Here is a 23571-nt window from a genome sequence, read left to right on the forward strand (position 1 = left end):
AGAACAGGCCGCAGCTGTCTGATGGGAGATTTTTTCCCATTACATCCATCACACAACCTGGGTTAAAGGGTTAATGGATCACTGACGCTTCAAGCCTGATGACTGTCCCATTAGAGATCAAGTTTCAAACCCTTGAAAGCCGAAGGAGGATTCAAAGAGGAGGAGGATCAGCGGTTTTGTGCCTCTAGCAAGCTGTATTTAGTTTCTGGTAGTAGTTTGGTTGAGAAAGCATGGAGGAATGACGTGCCAGATGACTCACCAACACCTGATGTGCTTTTGTTCGGCCGCTTGATGGCTGCCTACCTCATCACATCGGACCGCTCTGCCCTCCCCCACACTCATGTCACATTACAGAATTAAAATGGGTGGTAAATGTTTTTCTTAAGCTTTGTAAATGGTGCTTCTTTCTAATGTTGCTTCATGAATACTTCAGCAGACCGTTTCTACAGGCCAGAGCTCATGCACCATAGAAACGTGTTGAATTTTCATGAGTCGTTCTGTTTTACGATGCTTTAAAAGTGAAGTCGAGTGTTTTTGTTTACGTGTTGGATGAGATTACATTGGTACTCGGTGCCTAAACGTGACTTTGGACCTGAGCTTTGTAAAAGCTGTTTTTCTGCTTCTGCTGTACCTTTGCCTTCGGTTTCCCAAGTACACTTGATTTTCATGCTTGACCCTTCTGTCCACTTTAATAATGAGGAACAATATAGCACTTTAACCGTGGCTATCTGTTGAATGTGTAGACATTAAATCCAGTCATAGCGTCATGCAAGATTTCAAATAAAGCTTTTGTAAAGTAAAAAAAAGTGTTCTGTAGTTCCCAATTTTATTGAAATAGTCCGATAATGAGCTTTCCATGTGAAAAGTGGTGTCCAAACCAATACAAATAACAGTATTCCACCTTAAATACACTTGTGCAAAAAAAAAAAAAGAAATAAGAAAAGGTCTACATTGCAGTATGGGGTAATTCATGTTCACGTCCCAACCATTCACGCCACACAGGTCAATAAAATACAATAAAAATAAAACAAAACAATCCAGCCGTACAGTCCTTAAAACAAGTGATTACACCTATGACATGCAAATCTGTACATAGTCTTATAAAAATCTAAATCAAGAAGAAATTATGATATGAAGTAGCAATTCACTAACAAGGCATATGAATTCCTCGTGAAATGCAAGTGTGAATGTGTCTTTTAACAAATCTCGTCATCATCTCTCATTCTAATCCATTCTACCTACACTGACCAGTTTACACTGATCTAAGAAAACTAAGGCACCTCCCGCTCTAATATTGATCTATTCTTTGCTAAGTAACAGTCCTAAAGATCGAACGACCCAAAGATCTGGACATCTACCATCTCGATTCGCCTCCATGCAAATATATAATCATTGGTTCTGACATACCTGAGAACATTTCAAACAGGTTTCCTGTTCATGTTAATACCACAACCCTGGCAAATTGTTTCTAACCCGTTACAGCCTTATTAGAAAAAAAACTGTTTTATGAATATTATTTTTTTGTTTGGAATTAACATGATCATGGAATAGAGGAATAGAGCAAATACTTAACTAAGGTCCCGAGTGATATCTGAGCTCGATTTAAAAACAATGTGCCGAGTTTGCGCCACAGTGAAGGTTTCAATAGTGCTTGCATATAATGGAACATACTAAATGCTGGCAATAATAGAATGAATAAAACCACAGGTACATATGCACAAACTTTCATTACCTCTGTACTTGGATGTGCTTCAATACTGAAAGGTCATTCATTTTTTCAGCATACTTTAAAAAGAATAGTTCACTCAAAAAAAAATTATTCCAAACCCATATGACTTATTTTTTATGCAGTGTTTTTAATTTCAGAAATATTTAATGCTTTTATTTTTTGGAAATGACAGTGTAGTCCATTACAATTTTTCATCATGTAATTTGAAATCAGTAGTCAATGTAATCCATTACATTACACATTTTAGCTAATATAATCTGACAACTTTTAGCCTAACTTTATAGGAATGTATGCTATAAGGTCTGCAACAACATAAGGGTGAGAAAATGTACATTTTGATTTTTGAGTGAGCTATTCCTAAAAACAATCTGGAATATTTGGGAATTCTGAACAGCATCTAGATGTACCCAGAGTCTGAATCTGCAGAATGTGTTTGAAAGAAATCAAATCTGGTATAAATTTGCTTTGCAAAAGCGAGCAGTAGGGTATGCGAATAATTCATAAATGCCAATTAGTGTATGAAAATGGACAGAGGAACAGCTAAAATTGTTGCACTGATGAGGTTCTGTTGGAGTCGTAATGGCTTTGCTCTCTAATCTGAGGTATTCTGAGGTTCAGGGATGTTTGATAGTCTGACCCTGCATGTTTAAAACATCACTACAGCAGCTTTACTGTACATCCTTGATGAATTTATTTTAATATCAAATGACCTAATCTCCTGCTGGTCTTCGGGGTCCCTGTTGAGTCATTATGAGTGTTAGAGGAAGAGCCAACAGCTATATGCACCAGTGAGTTTCCAGGTTGCACTATATTTTATATTCACATGTACACCTTAGGCAAAGTTTGGTTCTTGTGAGTTGGAAAACAAAACTTTAAAACACTGAAAATAAAAAAATACTAAAATAATAATATTAAAAACAAATCTTTGGAAACAGCATTATTGCTTCGGCAACAGAACCGTGAAGCACAGATGTAGGCAAGAGTAACATGAACAAGGCTGCAGTGAATCTGCGTTACATTCAGCACAACAGCTTATTTATGATCACGTGACTGTACGTGTTTTGAGCGCGAGTTTAATATGGATTTAGCAATATATACATTTTGATTTCTCGTAATGATAGCTCTTGCTCACAATATGCAACAACATTCATAAAACACGAGGAGACTTTATTCATGTAAACTGTTCTTAGAAAATATACTTGCGTCAGTTGTTTGTTAAATATTTTAAAATTCCATTCAACGATGCACTAAATTCATGACTGCCGCCCTCGTGAATGTCGTATGTAATGTGCATGTGGTATTTAATGCAAGTGTACACAAGAATGTTTACAAACATTTTCACTGTAGCTTTCTCTATCTCACATTCAATTATTTCAAACAATTCTATGATAGTCTTGTTCAAACGACAATTTAAGTATCAATGATTTGAGATCAATTTCACTATGGAGGCCTTATGGTGAAATTTAATAGCAACCTTGTGAATCTTACATTTAATGCGACAATTTATGCAAGAACGGTTTTATAACATTTTATTGCAACCTTGTGAATCTTGCATTCAATGCAACAATTTACAAGAATTTATGAACAATTCGCTGTGGCCTTTAGTACCTTGCTTTCAGTTCAGGAATATACAAACCGATTTTATGAATGTGAATGTTTAATGCAAAAATTTGCACATCAATGTTTTTATGAACAATTTCCCTGCAAGCTTGTTTACGTCATATTCGGTGGAAAATTGTACAGAAGAACAGCTTACACTAAATCTATTCTCCTTGTGTTTTATGAATGAAGCCCGATTTTTTTATGTAGTGTTCCCTTGCAAGTCTTGACAATTTTAGTGGAATTATGAAAAACTAGCATATCTTGACAAAATAATGCTTAAATTGACAAATTTCTGCATAATCGACTAGAACCTTGACACGGAAAATAAAAAAAAGGAAAGAAGACTCTCTCAAAGCCAAGTCACTTATTTAACAACAGAATAGTGTTATGATTTCATTATATATTATACTCTACTTAAACTCTATTTACATTATTGAATCTATTCTTGAACTCTCACTATGAAGGTCAGCATGGCACTGGAGGGTAGAGGCTGAGTTATACAGTAGTGCCACTCTATCTATTGGGGCTGTACTCAATTGAAGTGTTCATGTTTTATCACACGGTTTGGAATGCCAGGAACAGTTTTCCATGATCCTCGATGAATGTTTTCATGATCTTTAGTGTTATGCGTTTAAAGTAACACCCCCGCCGGTCCATTAAGACTTTCGAATGCATATTTTTTCTTGTGTTAGATGAGGCACACTCGTCAACAAACACTAATAAATTCACGTTAAAGCTCTGTATGTCGTTTTCGACCCCGTCCACACCGGTGGTGGTAGGTGATAAGCTGCACTCAGTGGTCTGTTCCCCCATCCAACACAGGAACAGTGGTGATGGGTCCACTCAAAAGGGATGTAAGGTGCACAGTAATGTGCGTGTGTACAACAATCACACGTGTAATGCATATGTACACCAATACACGCAAACACACACACCTGGGCCCAGCGGCATGTTTAGGAATATGATGTATAAGGAGTCGGCTCTCGGGTATATGCATGACTCTCTTGGGGCCCCACAGGAAGTCAGAAGGAAGTGGGCCGGGGCAGAGCTCATGTCTCCCAGCCCAGGTGCTCACCGCGCTCCAGAGACTGAGTCTTACTCTTGTGTGGGGATGAAGGGCTCGGTGGGCTGCTCAGGTTGGAGCTGTTGGAGGCCGTGGAGTGACGTGGAGAGTCTGACTCCTAAAGGTAGGAGAAGAGGGAAAAGTTAGTGACAAAGGATTTGATTCTGTAGATTTGAGCTTTTCTTGTCTATTTTGGCCACACATCAGTCTTCTCAGGCCAAAACTAATCAATGATGTGTTTAAAAGCATGTTAAATAAAGATGTTCCAAATGACATTTTCAAAGTGAGTGAATTGTCTGAATGACAAGATGGAGTTAAAGAAGCTTGTATGGGGTCATGTGACCAGACACACATACGAGTAATTAGAATAATAACAGTTCAAAAGTTTCAAGTCAGTAAGATTTTTTTTAAAGAAAGAAATCAATAGTTTATTTAGTAAATAGGGTGCATTAAATTGATTGAATATGAGTAAAAATTTACAATGTAAAAAAAAAAAAAAATTGTTTTCTTTCTATTCATATTTTTCAGAATCTTGAAATGCATTACGGTTTCTGCAAAAATATTAAAGCAGCACAACAGGTTTCAACACTAATAATAAGAAATGACTCTTGAGCAGCAAATCAGCACATAATAATGATTAGAATGATCATAAGACACTGAAGACTGGACTAATGATGCTGAAAATTCAGCTTTGCGTCACAGAAATAAATTACAATTTACAATACATTAAAATGGAAAAGCTATTTAAAATTGTAATACTATTTCACAAAATTACTGTTTTTAACTGTATTTTTTATTAAATAAATACAGCATACTTCTTACAAAAACATTAAGAAAAAAAAAAAAAAAACCTTAAGAAGAAAAAGTGGTTCCTGCATAATATCGGGGATATTGCTCACTTCAAAAGATTTGATGTCCAACAGTAATTGCCTTGAAATTTTTTATTGAAGGAGCTGAATTCATTACAAGTATTGCTTTGAAGGCTGTGGTGCTTTAAAGATGAGGAATTTTAAGAGACTTCATTGAGGTGGTGGTACCATGTTAACAGTCTCACTGCTACTGCTATATCCAGTTAAAACCTATATGAACCTCTCTAAATTCTTCCCTTTAACGCAAAACCACTAAAAATATTAAAACAAAAATAAAAAATCAAATACTCAACATCACTCATTTCCTAGATAGCTGTAGCTGTGACCATTTTGGTCCATCTGTAATATTCAAAGACAAATTCTGTAACTGTGGTATAAATATTTAAAAGTTAGGACTAGATAACAAATTACCTATCAAAATTGCTAAAAATAAGACATTTTACTGCATAACATTTACTCAAAATCCGTATCTGAAAATGTTTATCCATTTTCTTGCTGTTGGCACATTAATTGGTTGACGTGATCATCTCTAAATACCCAAACAGCAGCCCATTAAATGGTCTATTACTAGCTTGAACCACCACAACATCAGTCCTCCTCTACATAATATAAAGTGGATGGAAAAAAGGGTGCTGTGTGACACGTTATTACTAAAGCTAGCAAACACTGTACAGTTCCACCACCTACACAGATCAAACACGCTTTTAACAAGGAGACAACTCAACTAACCCATTTCCTCCATCTGAGGTCTAGGATGGAGCTACAGGGTTCAGATCTGGGGGAGCAGGGTCATGTGTGTTACCTTTAGTTTACTAAGCAGGGTCCTTAAAGCCCTTTTCAGATCAGGAGTCTTCTCTGTGGGTGACACTCCTGGATACTAAAGAGTCACACACAGCACCCACACGTCATTATGGAGTCGATGTGCACACGGTCAAACGTGGGGCTGAGATGCAGACTGCATGTGTGTGTTTGGGGGAGGAGTGTTAGCAGGTCAACACCTCAATCTGTGGATATGGTGTCACTTCACACACTCAACACATGCATATAGTGTGAGAAAGAGAGGATAGAGACCCTCCAAACACATTTTTGCAGATGAAACGGATGCCTGTGTACTGGAATTGTATAACACACTTCTAGTGGAGTTTTAACGGTGATCAGCATCACAAAGAGCTCTGGGAGTGAAACTATTACCTGCTTTGATCAGTCTGGAGGTCGAATGAACATGTTAAACCAACATCCACAAAAAGAACGCTAAAATATGCCTTTTGAAATCCTTTTTGTAAATTCGAAACATTTCCAGATGACTACAGATCTCAGCAGTATTTATTTTATCCATAGAGAATTGTATTTTTAGCAATAAACAAGTCTAGATTTTCAAATATGTTAAGGTATTTTTTAAATGTTTTCTGTTTTTTTAAATCCCTTTCAGAAACAAAGGCATCTGGAAAAGCAGGCACTGACACTCGTTGCTGGTACTGACCTCTCTGTCAAACTGGGATAGGGGGGCTTCACCCCCGCAGTCCATGCCTCCTCCGGATGACAGCGAGCCATCAGAAGGTGACGTCATCTGCCGTTTGGTAGAACCGTAGCTGCCGACAGAAAGGTCCCGTCTCAGTGCACTGCCATTTTGAGAAGAGGAGCCTGGGATATGGGACAGACATCAAAAGATCTTTAAAACAGACTTAAATTTGAGAGCTTGAAAAGTTTGAATAACACTATGTCTGGCCCAATGTCAATCAATGCAAAAGTTTGACAGTTCAAAAGAACATCTGAAAGTTCAAAAGAGTGTTTGAAAATTCAAAAGGAATTTTTTAAAGTTAGAATGTTGAAAAAAAAAAAAAAAAAACGTTTGGAAGTTCAAAAGAAAATGAGAAAATTCTAAATACAGTCTGAAATTTAAAAAGTTTGAAATTTAAAAAGCGAACATTTTAAAAAAGAAAGTTTAAAGGTGCAATAGATCTTGGAAAATGCTAACTTTAGCCTGATAGCCGGTCATTTTCGCTCTGTCTGCATAGCGTATGTGAACGCACTGATGACGTATCCTGTCTGCGCCAATTGGGTGCGCAGAGGTATGCTAATACATATGTTGAGAGGAAGGTAGGAAAGCCAATCAAAACGTCGTTCTTACGCCTTCCACAGAATTTATAAATACACATAAATACATTTAGACATAATGATTGCTATCGGGATGTGAAGAGACTGTCAAACAGCATAACAAAAAATGTTTCTGAAGACAATCACCTATTGCACCTAATTGCACCTTTAAAATGAGTTCAAAAGAAAATGAAACAGAACATAGTTTTGTCAGTTCTTCATTAGCCGTTTTATATTCAAATGCCGCTTAACAACAAAATGACCTGTCTGACCACATGTACATGTCCCTTGTAATTTACTTTCAAAATACATTTCAAATGTACCCCCGAACTGATTTTTAGGAATATTTCCTATAAAACAGGCACTCTTTTTTTCCCCTCTTAATAAATTTCCATTTTTCTACTAATTTAGTTATTAAACTTTTTTTTTTTCAACTGTATTCATTCTCATGCCCGTATCTCTGTCTATAAACAGATATTTCAGTACTCACGTGTGCCCAGGCCGCTGCTGGCACTCATAGATCGTCCCGGTTCAGGCCTGGCTTTGCTGATGGAGGGGATACTGACGGATGCTCCCAGGACACCACGGCTCTCCTGAGGACGCACATTCTGAACAACAAAAGCACAGTCAGAAAAAAACTTACATTACATATTACTTAAATAAAACAATCAATAAATTCTCAAAGCAGGGGTAAAAATGTACCAGTGTCACTGTACATGATCTTAAATTATATAGCAAGGGGAAAATTAAATTATTTTTCATCCTTCGTTCCCATGTATGAAACCCCATGAAAAGATAAACTGGGGTTTTGTAGCCAATAAACTATGTATGTTAGCTTTGAGGTCATACTGGCTATTTAATATTATTAATTAATAATATTTATTTAATATAAATATTAATATATACTAATATCTATATTATTTATATATTAACAATATAAATTATATTAATATACAAAAAAAATATTTAACAATGTCAATTTTCTTTTTAATTGTCAATATATATTAAATAATAATGCTTTAAAAAATGAAGGGACGGATGATTTAGCATGCAAAAATCAGACATATTGTAAATTGAGAATATTACATGTAACTGTGATGCAGACAGATAACTGGAACATAGATTTGTTTAAACTATATGAAAGTGAGCTAATGTGTGTGGGCATAAATTCATCCTCTTCAGAGAACAGATGGAGTGTGTCTGTATATGTCCCTCTGGTCCTACCAGAGAGCAGATGGAGGCAGGGGTCCCAGGGGCGGAGCTGAGGGACAGAGAGTGGGAGGAGAGAGGGGAGGAGTCCTGGGACAGGAAGTTGTCAGCAGAGGTGACAGTCATGTGATAGACATGCTCAAAGCTTGTAGGGGTGGAGATGAGGCGCAGATGAGGAGAAGGGAGAGGAGAACCGGGCTACAGCGGAAACCCAGGAGGAGCAGATATAGATGGAGAAATGGAGGAAAAAGAAAGAAAAAATATATATGCATGCAACAGTTTTGTGCTCAGTAATGGTGTAAATAAGAAGAGGAAGAGGTGAGGTCATTTAAAAGACAACATGAAAGCAAAATTGAACCGGTTTCATAAATGTGGGTTATTCTAAAGGAAATAAAATTGTAGTAACTTCTTGACCTGTGCAACTTCACATTAAAATGTCAAATGTGGTTTTATGTTGTCTTTTAATCAAGCTCATCTATAAAACGCAAAATAATAACAGTGAACATAGTTAACAAAAGATGACTCATGCTCATTAAAATAGCTCTTAGAAACAGATGGATGGAGGCGTAGAGAAGCGGGAGAAGAATATGAGAGGTGACGTTCTCCCTGCTGTTAGCTGCTCCTACCATTGGCAGATCTTTCAGGATCTGGATCCCGTCTCCCGGGCCCATATGAACCACATGGTTGAAGTTTGTTGGGTTGGAAATTAACTTATTCCTCATTTCTGGGTCTCTCAGCATCTCCCTAAAGAGCATAAACAATGCAGTGAGACCCACAGAACCATCTCAAGACTAGAATAATTCAAGAAAAAATGCAAACATGAAACTTGGATTACAATAAAGGGCTTTTCACACTGTACTGAAACGTGAGCTATCAAACTACTCTTTAAATAGTCATTTTCACAGAAACTTTTGCATAGTGTTTAGTTGCAAGGAATAGCAATGTTGAAACTGTAATCATTTTACTATTTGCTTTTCTAGGTTTCAGGTGTTTTTAAACAGCCAGAATAAACTTGCAAGGCATTTTTCAGTCATAAACTAGTTATTCATAACATAACTACAAGATAAAAACTGACATTGAGATATTTAGTTTTTCTGTGATATATATAGCAATTTGAAAAAAATACAAGAATTGTAAACATTACTCGAATAGCTATATTTAGAATTAATTAATAATTTTAGGGTTAGGGTGATTTTGTTCAATTTAATTTAATTTTATTAATTTGTTTATTATTTATTACCTATTAATATTTGGGGGGGGGGCTGAAAAATGTTGGTGTTCCTTCTTTTACGGTTTACCCCCTGAAATCTCTCTTTCCACTTGAGTTTTCATAGGCCACATTCCCACTGTTATTGTGATTACTGATTATAAAATTTAGATTACTGCAGTATTATTAAATACAAATATATGATGAAAATAATAATAATACATTAAAACAATGAATTATAATAATACTGTCAAATAAACCATGTAAAATAAATAAACCGTTTCGTTTCACAGTAAAATGACATTTTAATTTCTCCTTTTTTAAATGGTAAACTTTATTTTGATGGGTTGCTGTTGTCAGATGCTGAAACACTATCATGAACTACACGTGTATAAATGCTGCGCTTTACAGTGAAATCAGTAAACATTTATTTAAAAGATTTATTGAAGCATATATTTATTTAATTCATGATGATGCGCTGCACGATACACTGAAATAAAATTGATTTTGTGATATGGCTTAATGCCATTGTCAAATTAATTAAATTAATCACAGCCTGCAAATCAATTTGATTTTGATATATCGTGCAGACCTACTTTGTAAATATGCAAAGAAGAACATTAACTACATTAAACATTAACTAAATGAAATTATGATTAGTAAGAAGATTCAACTTTATCCCCAGGGTTTAGAATGGTCCAAATTGCCAAGTTTCGTTTAGAAGATGGTCAGTGTTGCTAGGCTTGAACATCACCTCCTCTGCAGAACTCTCTCCTCCAACGGCACGCGGAATGAAAAGCGGCGTTTGCTCGTCATACTGCGCACCATCTGTTTGCGGCTGTTATCAGATGTCTCTGGCAGCACCAGCTCATCTCCCTCTGCACATCATTACACAGAACACAAAGCATTACACACATTTCACAACACATTAAACAACAAGCGTCCATTAGGATGTACAACTTTGTTACATCACATATGCATGAGCTGATGCACACTATTCACAAGACGCTGCATATTAAGCCAGTTCTTTACATTGCATTTATTAAAAAGAGAATGGGGTCCATTTTGATTTCATATTGTTTTTACAAATCATTAAGAAATCAATCTGCATTCAAAATATTATTCAAAATGCATTAGCTTTCTTTTCTCTTTCTCTGAAACAACTTTTCTTATCATTTCTTTCCTGCTGAATATGCATAAATACGTGGGGTAGGAATATTCAGAACCAGGACAAGCAGCTGTAGGGAGCGTCTCACCTGCTGTCTTGTTTTTAAAGTAGATGAGCCGCACAGTCTCCAGCCCCAGCAGGTTTAGAGAGCCATCAGCGTTCAGAGGATGAACCTGCAATGCAGGTGACCCACAGCTCATTAACACACCGCACTTTAATTTACTACCTGCTTCAACATATATTTTATTTAATAAATCTTCTCTGGAAGATGTCTGTCTTTCTTATAATGTGCTTTTGTATTTATAAAGATAAATGAAAAATGTACCTTTTTCAAAGGCATCGTTTGAATCCACTCCATAGTGTTGACGTCAAATACATCCACAGCATTCTCACTATACACTGACAGATAAGGTGCATTATAACCTGCAAGACAAGAGTCACAGAAAACATTTATCATTTTAAATTTTGTTAAAATCAAAATTGTGAGAAACAATAAATCTTTACAAACACCACTAACTATTAAGCAAGCTTTCCAGGACATTTTGTGCTAATTCTGAGCACAACATATGCATTAAAAATAAATAAATGATATATATATATATATATATATATATATATATAATTATATGCATATATCTATGACTGTCAGAAACTATGAGCAAGCATTTACAACAATTATTATACATTGTTTTTCAAATATTTATTACACTATACATATACCCCAAATTTATTTTATTTATTTAAACTTTACATCAAAACAATCCAGAAATATTACAGTATCTTTGACTACAGATTTTTTTTTAATTATATATCATTATTTTTTTTATCTATCATTACATTAGGCTATACATAGATCAATAATATATTTTAAAACATTTTAATATTATTATTATAATAAATATTACTATATATCATAGTATTTTTATACAATTTTATTTAACCATACTATATTAGACTACACGTATATCAATTAATACAGGCAGACTTGTTTTAAGCTAAAAGACTAAGATAAATATATGTCAGAGCATAGTATTAAAATAAGGCTTGACAATGGAATTGTAATCCATCATTTCAAGTGCAGTAATTTCATCCTGAACCTTGTGGATTGGTATTATCATGCTGTAAACAAGTGAGAACAAGCCATATTAATCAGTACAGAAACACTGATGGTCACTCACGACATGCCGTGGGTGAAGCCGGCCACATCAGTTCCTGTTGTCGTGACCGTCTACCCTGACAGTCCACGTACACGCCGATACTGATGAAGCACAAGAGCAGCTCTTTACTGGAGATCTCCACAGCGCAGAGAGCGCCCAGGCTCAGCTGCTCGATGAAGGCCAGGGTGCGATCGTCAGGGTGGAGGAGGCTAGAGATAGTTCCATCCCCCTGAAGATTATAGCGTAGGAACCCGGACTGGAAGCCCACGCAGAGCTTGTCGCCCTGGAGACCCATCCACTGCACGGATCCTGGGGGGAGGATATCCCACAGCTTCCGATGGTGTGTTTTGCTCTTGTTGAGCTCGTAGATCATCACCTTGTCAAGTTTTTTCATAGACACAAAGAGGTACGTGAGAGATCCTTGTCTGATCGTGCCTGAAGCCAGAGTTTGACAGCCTTTGGTCTCCACTAACTTTTGAAAATCGGCCTCTCGGTCATCCAGGATCGCCATTGGATAAAGCCGTACATGGCGGTTTCGGCCCGATATCACAGCAATCAACTGTTCCGATGGGATCAACTCAATCTGATGGACCTTCTTATTATCTCCTACCTTGATAATCTCTGCGAATAGGAACATATAAACAGTAAGTGGCTTTGTATTAACATCAAAGAATGGAATAAGTCACCTATATACACAGTCTAAATGCAGCAGATAAGTACAGTAAACACAGATAAAGCTTATAACTGCACTCACCATCTTTGGTAACATGAATAACGTACAAGCCTTCCTCATTGCCCAGGGCTATCCTCTCGTGATCTGCGGATAAAGAGAAACATAGTTAAAATAAACTGAAAGCAGAGTTTGATAAAAAAACAAAACTAGGCTGAATTGAGCTTTGATTAGTGCAGACTAGTTTGTAAATTGTTACTTTATTACAGAGGATTTTTCTTGCCCTTTTGAAGTACAAACATTCAATATATTAACACGTATCATGTAACTAAAAACAATTCAGACTACCTTTATACATTACATTATTATAAACCCAAGATTATTGGTGCATGTGGTTGATTGTACCTATAATAGCAGCAGACTGTGTGGATTTGATGAGAGGCAGTGCACTGTTATATGCTTCTTTAGGGACGTAAACAAAGCGTTCTTTCAGTTTGCTCTTCTTCAAGAGACGGTGCAGCTCGTTCAGGAGGCCGACCCACTTGGTTCTTTCTTGATCGCTGTCAGCCAGAATCAAGATGGAGCACTTTTTATTGCTGGATGCAGAGAGCTGTGATGCTGTCACCTGCAGATGAGGAAGAGGAGGACAACTTTAACATGTATCACTTTCATTTATTCATTGTTTCAATTACAATACAGAACTAAATGTCAATATGAAGTTGTGTTAAATGTTTTTGAAAAAATACTCACCCTAAAAATACAGGGAACGTCCTTTTTATCCGCATGAATGACATCTGATGCCAAAACTGAGCTAACAGAAAATTCCTCATCCCTGAAACCAAAAGAGAGCGATTTAGCCGTCATGCAAAAACAGAAATCAGAATCAATCATAAGCTCAGATGTTTGTTTTGAAGCCCTCACTAACCTCATGTCAATGACCTGGTTCACCATGACACCAGGCTGAGCAGCTTTGCCCTCTGGGAGATCATATAAGAAGAGCTTGAAGTCACAGACTACAGCGATGGCCCTCTGCCATCCCTTCTTCACACCTAATGGTTTGGGCACCTAAACGGAAAGATCTCAGAATAAGTTCTCAACTAATTGGAAACTATATCCCATTTAGCAGTATTATCTTTGGCAGCAGATAAATATCATAGGATGAAATTATAACTTTGAAACTTATTTCAGCTTCATTTTGCAGACTAAACGTGTATCAGCTAATTGTTACTTTTGATCACAAAACTTTCATGGGAATTTAAGCTAAAGCTTCTAACCTTGACGTGGCCTTCATAAGCCGTGCCTATGCCCTTCTGGGGGTCAATACCCAGAGGTCCTTTGGTTTGATCCGGTGGGATCGGACACACGGCAGGAGCTTTGTCCGCACACGTCACATGACAGGAGAAGTTACAGACTGTGGAAAGGAGGAGAACAAGGTGAATGCCAATCTTAACGCTATTTACCATATCCATGACAACCTAAGCTGCTGCTGTAGTGACCTCTCACCTTCACACTTACAGCCCTGTCGGATGATTCCCACCATCAGAGACGTACACTGGTTACATTTAGTGGGTGTACTGAAGGTCTTCACTACGAACTGATGGGCTTTTGGCTAAAAAGAGCAATTTAGAACACTATAAATTACAGAGTATAACAGAATATAAGATTTGGCTGACATGAAAGTAGCTAGAATCTTAAAAATAAAGGTTCTTTATTGGCATTGATGGTTCCTTGAAGAACCTTTAAGAATCATAGAACCTTTCCAATGCACAAAAAGTTCTTTACAGTGCAAAAAGATTCTTTAGTATATTAAAATGTCCACTGAATGGTTATTTGGGGAACCCAAATTGGTGGTTCTCTTTCAAGCATACGTTTCGGTGTCTCACTATGGGATACGCCCCTTCCGCGTATTCCTCAGAAGCCCTATTACATTACGCCAGCCCCAATTGGCTGGCAGACGTGACGCTGTGTCTGGGAGTGGCCTCCCCACCCCTCAGTATAAAGGAGCGACACAACGTCACTACGACATTCAAAAACCTCTTCTCGCTTCACACCAGAAGCCTTAACGAACTCTCGGACGAACGACTGGCCACCACGCCGTTTTTTCACCTGACTCCTTCAATTTTGCATTCCAGCCGATTGCAAGGAGTGTTCGATACTACGATGGCTGCTGCAATGCAGACTGTCCCGGCTAGCGAGGGAGATGCTGTGCGACTTTGTTCATGCGGGAACAAAATTTCATGCAAAGACACACACCAGGTCTGCTCTGCATGTCTTGGGCTGAAACATGCCCAAATGGCGATCGAGAACCCCGGTTCCTGTGAACACTGCGCACGCTTCACTACGAAGAGCCTTCGTCGCAGGCTAGCACGCCAAGCTAGCCTGTCAGGCCACGATCCCCTCATGTCGCCTAGCCCCGTTCCAGCTGCCACTCCGCAGGTATCCATCCCTGTAGAGCTGCCCACCACGGCAGCTTTATCATGGGGTGAACAGCTTGACGTTTGCGTCCCTCTGACCAGTGTGTTTAGCACGGACGAGGAAGAAGACGCGCTCGATTTCGAGGAAGAGGGACAATCGGACTTTCTTCTCTCTGAAGAAGAGGAAGATTTCGAGGACTCCCCTTTCATTCTCCCTGCGCACACGGCACAACCCTTCGCCGCGGCGGGGACCACGGAAGATGCGGATGGGGCACCATCCCCGCTGCTCAGTGTGGATCTGCAAGATGTGTGCAAACGCGCTGCAGAGAAACTAAATATTCCGTGGCCGACCGTGGTAGCAGAGACTGCAAAGTCTCGCTATGAGGGTAAGAGGCTGCCGAGGGCGAAACGGGCAGCACGGCAGCTCCTTCCTGTGTTTCCAGAGCTCCTGGAGGAGCTTGCGGTGACCTGGAAGGACAAACCGTTCACCAGCAAGTTACCCGTGCAGGGAGGATCCGCTCTCGATGTGGAGGGAATGGAGAAAGCAGGACTTCTCCGAATGCCTCCCATGGAGCCATTAGTTGCCGCGCACTTGCATCCAAAGCACACGGCAGCTGCAAATCCGACGTTGCCATCCAAAGCGGACCGTTTCCAGTCAAGCATGTCGGAACGCGCTTATAAAGCGATTGCTCTCTCTGTCAGGGCGCTGAACGCTACCTCTATGCTGACCGCGTACCAAGCGGAATTGCAGGACGAAGCGTCGACCATACCAGGTCAGACGCACTGGGAAGAGATATGTGTAGTGACAGATCTCTCTCTGCGTCTTCAGAGGTGCGCGGTTCAAGCCGCGGGCAAAGCCATGGCCACAATGGTCATCCAAGAGAGAGGACGTTGGCTTAACCTGGCTAATCTCTCTGACAGGGAGAAAGAAGCTATCCTGGACACACCGGTGGTCACAGAAGGCATTTTTGGCTCGGCGTTGACACTGATGCAAAAGAGATGCGAGGAAAAGAAGAGGGATGATGAGGCTTTGCAGCTCTGTATGCCTCGGAAGGCACAGACTGCACCCCCCCCCGCCACCTCGGCAGACTTTCGCACAAGTTACGGCCCGCCCACCCCCCAGCTATCGCATTCCTCGGCGGCAGAGACCGAACGTGAATGCAGCGGGTCACAGCGGAGTCCCGGAACAGAGAACTGCCTGGCCTAGGAAGAACTACCCGCCTGCAACAGCTCAGGCGGTCCAGCCAGCTCCTCAACCTCATCCTCACTCCCATCCTCAGGGAGCGAGGAGGAAGAAGAAGGCAGTTTGATGGGGTCTTCCCCGGGGAAAGGAGCACAAAAGCCCCCCCGTTCGCGAGCTCCCGTCCCCCAGATGTTCAGCGTTCGACAGTGGACGAGTTCCAAAGTTCCCGGATGTTCTGTGGAAAGATAGAGCCCGGTTGGGCCAGGGGAACCAGAGCAGTGAAAAGGACAAGGGATGGTGCAGTGGTGTACACCCACCCACTAGTCACAAGCATTTTTCATGTCCAAAACTCAATAAAGTTTTCATTGTATTCCCAAAACATTTGCAAAACATAATTCCCCAAAAAACGTTGCAAAACACGTTGACAGACCACAGCATAACATCACCTCGGGGAGCTTTAGCTCCCTTAGGGGTGATGAGACGCTTAAACTCTGTCCGAGCGCTGAATGCCCACGCATGCGCAGTACAGACAACAAACTCGCTCACGGCTCAGCCACACGAGGGCGCCAGAACGCTGCAAATAAACAGTTGGCGAGAATGCACACGGTCCCGCTGGGTACTAAGGACAGTACAATTCGGGTACCGACTGCAGTTCGCCGCTTCCCCCCCGCATTTCAAAGGGATAATTCATTCTCAGGTGCGGGAAAAATTAAAGCATGTTCTTCAGGAAGAAATTTCCTCTCTGTTGAACAAAAGGGCTATAAGAGTGGTCCCACCCGAGCAGAGCCACAGCGGGTTTTACTCGAGGTACTTCCTCGTCCCAAAGAAAGGGACTCAAGCTCTTCGTCCCATATTAGATCTGCGGGCACTGAACAAGTACTTAAGAAAGTACAAGTTCAGAATGCTCACTCATTCTACACTCCTAAAATTAGTGCGCCATGGCGATTGGTTTACGTCAATCGACCTGAAGGACGCATATTTTCACATAAAGATATATCCACCCCACAGGAAATTCCTGAGGTTTGCTTTCCTCGGCGTGGCATACGAGTATCTGGTTCTACCATTCGGGTTGTCTCTCAGCCCCCGAGTGTTTGTAAAATGTACAGAAGCGGCACTCACTCCGCTCAGGGAGAAGGGCATTCGTCTCGCTACTTACATAGACGACTGGCTGGTGACAGCTCAGTCAGAGCGAGAAACGAGAGAACACACAGTTATGCTTCTGGAACACATACAGAAACTGGGTTTCAAATTAAACATCGAAAAGAGTGTTTTAATTCCCACACAGTCTATAACATATCTGGGGCTGTCACTGAACTCGGTGACATTCAGAGCACGACTGTCAGAAGACAGGGTGAGAAAATTCACTCGGTGCATGACCGATTTTCAGAGGGGAAACAGTGTTTCCTTTCGCACATGCCTCAGGCTATTAGGACTGATGGCTTCAGCCCTGATAGTTATTCCCTTAGGCAGACTGTTCATGAGAGAATTTCAACGCTGGGTAGCGTCTCAGGGACTGGACCCAATACGTCACTCCCGCAGGAGAGTAAGAGTGACGTCAGAGGCAGTCTTAGCACTGCGCCAGTGGAGACACCCGACCTTTCTGGTTCAGGGGGTACTCATGGGCGTGGTTCGAGCCAGAAAAGTGATAACAACGGACGTGTCGTTGTCCGGTTGGGGGGGCATTCACGAGGGCAGGATAGTGAATGGAAGATGGGATCAACATCTGACCAGTCTTCACATAAACTATTTGGAAATGCTAGCCGTTTTTCTGACGTTGAAGCATTTTCTTCCTTTTCTCAAAGGGCATCATGTTCTCGTGAGAACGGACAACACTACGGTTGTGGCTTACATAAACCGGCAGGGAGGTCTCAGATCACTTCCCTTGCACATGTTAGCACGCAAACTGATTTTATGGAGCAATACCAATCTTTTATCCCTGAGAGCGACGCACGTACAGGGTGTTATGAACCAGGGTGCGGATTTGCTTTCCAGGGGCAATCCTCTCTACGGGGAGTGGAAGTTGAACAGGGAGGTGGTCGAACAGATTTGGAGCATATACGGCAGAGCGACAGTAGATCTGTTCGCGTCACACGACAATGCTCAGTGTCCTCTGTTTTTCTCCCTGAAAGATCAGAGCGCGCCTCCGGGGATAGATGCGCTGGCGCACGAATGGCCTCGCACTCTCCTTTACGCTTTCCCACCGATAGCATTGATATCCCCAACACTTTACAGAGTGAGGGAGGAGGGACTAAAACTGATATTAATAGCTCCGAGGTGGCCAGGGAAGTATTGGCTAGCGGAGATCATACATATGCTGTACAAAGACCCGTGGTCTCTCCCGCTGCGCAGAGATCTTCTGTCACAAGCAGAGGGGGAGATTTTTCATCCTCATCCAGAACGCCTGGCACTATGGGCATGGCCTGTGAGTGGGTCAATTTAAATATAACCGGTCTGCCTGACAGCGTTATTAGAACCATACAAAATGCTAGAGCTTCATCGACTAGGTCTCTTTATGAATGCAAATGGGGCGTGTTCGAGCGCTGGTGCGCAACTAAACATGAGATACCCTTTCAGTGTTCAGTGGCAGTGGTTCTATCATTTCTTCAGGATTTGATAGACCAAGGGAAAGCGTTTTCAACCATAAAAGTGTTTCTGGCTGCTATATCTGCTTGTCACATTGGTTTTGATAAAACTGTGGGGCAGCATCCTTTGGTAGGCAGGTTTATGAAAGGTGCGCGCCGCGCCTTGCCAGTTTCGAGACCGATTTCCCCCTCATGGGACTTGGGATTGGTGCTAGATGCTCTTTCCATGTCCCCATTTGAGCCGCTGGATAAGGTTGATTTAAAAATATTGTCATTTAAGACGGCACTGCTGTTAGCTTTATCCTCGGCAAAACGCGAGATTCACGCGTTTTCAGTGCACTCAGCGTGTTTGCAGTTCATGTCTGGGGATGCAGGGGTAGTTCTGAAACCTAATCCTGCATTCATGCCCAAAATAGTTAAGGCTATCATTCCTCTTGAGTTAAGAGCCTTCTGTCCACCACCTTTTGCTTCATCAGAACAGCAAAAGTTAAATGCATTGTGTCCAGTGCGCGCTTTACGCATTTATACAGAAAGAACTAGAGGGTTCAGGGAAAGTGATCAGCTGTTCGTATCTTGGGCGAAACCTCGTACGGGGAAGCCGATTACTAAGCAGCGGTTGTCGCACTGGATAGTGGAGGCGATCTCGCTGGCATATTCCAGTAAGGGTCTTGTGTCCCCATCTGGTTTACGTGCACACTCAACAAGGGGAATGTCAACGTCCTGGGCCCTGTTTAAAGGAGTCTCGTTACAGGATATTTGCGAAGCGGCGAGCTGGTCCTCACCGCATACATTTGCAAGGTTCTATAAGCTGGACGTTACAGCTCAGACTCTAGCGCATGCAGTATTGAGCGTTGGAATGTGAATCACGAGTCATGACTCGTTCAGCCCCGCACGCAGTATTGTGGTTGGCAGGAGACTTCGAGGCAGGCTATCTGGCAATACGGGAGTTAGGATATCCCATAGTGAGACACCGAAACGTATGCTTGAAAGAGAACAATAGGTTACTTGCGTAACCCCGGTTCTCTGATAGCATTAAGTGAGGTGTCTCACCAGATCACCCTCCTTGCTGTGCGAAGCGAGGAAGAGGTGTGCTTGTTTTGAATGTCGTAGTGACGTTGTGTCGCTCCTTTATACTGAGGGGTGGGGAGGCCACTCCCAGACACAGCGTCACGTCTGCCAGCCAATTGGGGCTGGCGTAATGTAATAGGGCTTCTGAGGAATACGCGGAAGGGGCGTATCCCATAGTGAGACACCTCACTTAATGCTATCAGAGAACCGGGGTTACGCAAGTAACCTATTGTTCTGTAGTATTGTTGAAAAAATAGATTCTTTATTTTTAAGAGTATAGGAGCAAAATAAATAAGTGAATGAATTACTTTAAGTGTGCTGTGACCAGAGCTACTGTATCCAGACCGCATGGGAGTTTGTGCACCTCGTTGTGGCTGATCTACCTGCTGGAAAAACAGTCACGGATATTAGTCACAACATGCTACCATTCTTAAAGTAGCATGTGCATTGTCTCTTTTCTTGAATGAATGAAGCTCCATTCTAAAACCTATTGATCTGCCTATCTAGACAGCCTTAAAAGGCATCATAAGCATGCTTTTGGCTACACAGTAAGGTGGCATCCCATGTTTTTATTGTGGACAAGGCAATCCCAGAATGCACCTCGACAAGCAAAGTGTTAAGTTTAATCCACAATGGCAGTGGAATATACTATAAGTTTCTAAGTCATTAAGTTTCAAAACAGAGTTTCAGCATTGCTAAGGGGGTCAGAAACTGAGAAGTCACCTCTTGAGACCCTATATCACTAGTGGTGGAGGGTGAGCGAGAGTGGGACGTGACCTGGGATCTTCCATCTTCCTCCTGGGAAGGTGCGTTGGACAGGCTGAAGTTATCGATGGAGTCGATCTATTGAGAAGGTTAGAGAAAGGAAATGTTTACAGAACAGATCCAATCATACCACAAACCCATGAGCAGCAGATTGAAAACACAACGACAGCATTTAGACCCAAGACATGCCTGTTAAATGTAACACAACAGGCTATTTGAAAACGCATCATGCACATTAGCAGCAATTTGACAGGACAAAGGTTTAAAAACATTTCCAAAGCCCAAACACCACATCAATGTTGCCTGACAGGAACAAGAGCCAAGAGCAAAGCATAAATAATCAGAAAAGAAATCTCAAACACTGCTGAACACAAACGCCACATATATGTTTCACAGCAAGCTACACAAGATTTAGAAACAGCAAATGTGAGTCAGAAGTAGAGTCATTGGTTGTGGTATGGAATAAAACCTGTATTGGTAGTGCAAGATGAATAAAACTAAATACTGCATATATGGATTAGCAACAGAAACTGAGGTGAAATGGACCCTGAATGTGACAAATAAGCATGTGTACTTGAAAAACCCCCTGGGAAATGTGGGTATGTCACTTATGCCATGCAGTAACACCGCAGACATGCATCAAAGTCACGCAATCCAATCATTGTAGAGTTAAATCACTGCACCAAATACACAAAAGGAGCTTACACGTCTGCCTTTGCCAGCCGGCCCACAGGCAGTGGAGCGCTTCATCACAGACAAAAACAGACAGATAGGAGGAGAGAAAGAAATAAAGAGAGAGCAAACAATATATGAACACAGAGAACAGGATTCACACACACACGAGCTCACTCGCTTTTAAAATTACTGTCTCAAAAGCCCAGAAGTAATAATCGAGAATGTGTTTCAGCCAGTTATTTAATCCACACTAAATCATTTAAAGAGTATATGAGGGGAAACAGAAATATCAATAAAAGCAAATTTCCCTGAATAACAAATGAAAAAGCAGACAGAACGAATTAATGTTACAAAGTCAAAAATGATGATCGCTTCGGCTGCGATCCTAAACTAAAGCCACATGTAAGTGCTTTAAATACCTACATCAAACTGATCCAGGGCCGAGGTCGGGGCATTCAGGAATGCCAGGAAGGAATTCTGGGAGTCTTGGTGCTTGACCCCTGAAAAACATAACATGACTTAGATGTCACATAAGAGCATAAACAGTCTTAACAATATCAGGCCTGTCACTAAAATTTTGCCTGATTGATTTCAAATGTTTACGTTTTTACCTTTGGATGTGCGCAGACTCTCAGTTTCCTGTTTCAGCCTCTGGATCTCTTCCTGCAGGTCCTGGTTCTTCTTCTCTGACTCCTCCATCTTACTGTGCAGTAAAAAAATCAGACACAGTATGATGAGCATAACCTGATTAATATGCCAACATATGGCCAATTTTAGATCATCAATGCTGGCTAATGGTCAATTAACATTTTACTGAATTATTAAAGTCACAATGAAATGGAAGCATAGACAGATCTTCTGTGTTGTGATACTGATCTGAGTGTAACATCATTGAAAAAGAAAATATGTAAACTTGGCACTGCAGTCGTTTGCTACCATTTTTGAGTGCAATGTTGACATCTCAAAATTTAATCAACATCAGATGGATAGAACACCAAGTCGCTAAGCTTACATTTTACTGATGAACGAATAGTTTTGCTATAAGATCAATGACATGCAATTAAAAAATAGATAAGGTGAATTTTCATTTCATGCTGGCTTTAAAGAATTAACAGATATCTGAGTGCGCTTTTTTAATTTCTCATGTTTTAAATTCAATTCGAATGTATATATAATATAAAACAAATGTACTGGTCTCTTTTATTATGTATACATGTCATAAATTATCATCATATTTGCATAAAATTGGAACTGGCCATCATGTTCTTCAGTTAACGACCTTGGTCAAACCCATATGCGTTGATAACTAATGCTGATTCTTACCAGCTATTCACTGGATTATCTACTAGATAACACCTATCAAATAATTTCCTGATCTATCGACAGGTATGACCTATTAGAAGCTCGAAAGGAGAGATTTATGTTTTACCACTCAGTGGCCATATGTGACGCCTTGACTTTGTTGAGCTCATCCTGGATGGTTTGTTTGGCTCTAATCTCGGCATCCAGTGCAGACTGCAGCTCCAGACGCGCAGACATGTCCAGCTTAGCCAAACGTCTCATCTTCCATGGCATGTCCTGGAAAACCAGAACACCCACTGGCTTACAACATGCAGTAAGATTTGATTCCATCAATAGCATTTAAAGTCTGAAAAGAACGCCGTTTAAAATAAACTGCATTACTCACTCATGCTTACAGTCAAGATCAAAGCTTAGTTGTAAAAGGACACTTACAGTAGCACGTGCACCCAGACTGGCGTTCTTCAGGCCTTCCAGTTCTTCTGTCATCTTAGTGGCCAAAGCCTGCAAATAACCTCGAGCGTCTTTCTCATCACTGACCCTGAGAGAGAAACACAGATGCTCAGAACTGCACTTACAAAACATTACCACTAGATGGACCCACGGCTACACAAATACTTAGGGTTTGGTGCAAAAGTAGCATCAGTGCAGTAAAAATTTAATTGCAATTATGCAGGGAGTAGCAACCATAATAAACCTTATTCGCCACTTTTTGGGAAATTACACGTTAGGACTTTCAGCCACTGTGCAAAGAAAACAAAACAATGACTTTAAAACCATACAGAAGCTTCTTCCAGCCAGTTGCTTCAAGCCTTAG

At 40.6% G+C, this 23571-nt stretch overlaps 2 protein-coding genes across 3 annotated transcripts in view; one reads left to right on the forward strand and one right to left on the reverse strand.

The window, feature by feature from the left end:
* The window catches only part of LOC306886670 (frizzled-3-like), a 33046-nt gene extending 32229 nt beyond the window's left edge, over positions 1 to 817 (forward strand). Inside the window, exon 7 of the mRNA XM_079443970.1 lies at positions 1 to 817. This exon is cut by the window's left edge and continues 460 nt beyond it. The gene's annotated coding sequence lies outside the window, so the exon portion shown is untranslated.
* The window catches only part of LOC306886668 (serine/threonine-protein kinase MRCK alpha-like), a 69725-nt gene continuing 46961 nt past the window's right edge, over positions 808 to 23571 (reverse strand). For both annotated transcript variants that reach the window (XM_079443968.1, XM_079443967.1), the window contains 21 exons: positions 23190 to 23295; positions 22885 to 23033; positions 22067 to 22158; positions 21879 to 21955; positions 21486 to 21524; positions 20739 to 20858; positions 20324 to 20401; positions 14272 to 14377; positions 14043 to 14179; positions 13694 to 13833; positions 13519 to 13600; positions 13174 to 13393; positions 12853 to 12915; positions 12120 to 12719; positions 11267 to 11364; positions 11030 to 11114; positions 10528 to 10651; positions 9193 to 9310; positions 7848 to 7965; positions 6744 to 6904; positions 808 to 4512 (listed from right to left, as the gene is read on the reverse strand). In XM_079443968.1, coding sequence (XP_079300094.1) covers positions 4381 to 4512; positions 6744 to 6904; positions 7848 to 7965; positions 9193 to 9310; positions 10528 to 10651; positions 11030 to 11114; positions 11267 to 11364; positions 12120 to 12719; positions 12853 to 12915; positions 13174 to 13393; positions 13519 to 13600; positions 13694 to 13833; positions 14043 to 14179; positions 14272 to 14377; positions 20324 to 20401; positions 20739 to 20858; positions 21486 to 21524; positions 21879 to 21955; positions 22067 to 22158; positions 22885 to 23033; positions 23190 to 23295 — 2845 coding nt within the window. In that variant the 3' untranslated portion in view covers positions 808 to 4380. The remainder of the gene's footprint in view (positions 4513 to 6743; positions 6905 to 7847; positions 7966 to 9192; positions 9311 to 10527; positions 10652 to 11029; positions 11115 to 11266; positions 11365 to 12119; positions 12720 to 12852; positions 12916 to 13173; positions 13394 to 13518; positions 13601 to 13693; positions 13834 to 14042; positions 14180 to 14271; positions 14378 to 20323; positions 20402 to 20738; positions 20859 to 21485; positions 21525 to 21878; positions 21956 to 22066; positions 22159 to 22884; positions 23034 to 23189; positions 23296 to 23571) is intronic.

Source organism: Barbus barbus, assembly GCF_936440315.1.
Source record: "Barbus barbus genome assembly, chromosome: 20".
NCBI classification, from domain to species: domain Eukaryota; kingdom Metazoa; phylum Chordata; class Actinopteri; order Cypriniformes; family Cyprinidae; genus Barbus; species Barbus barbus.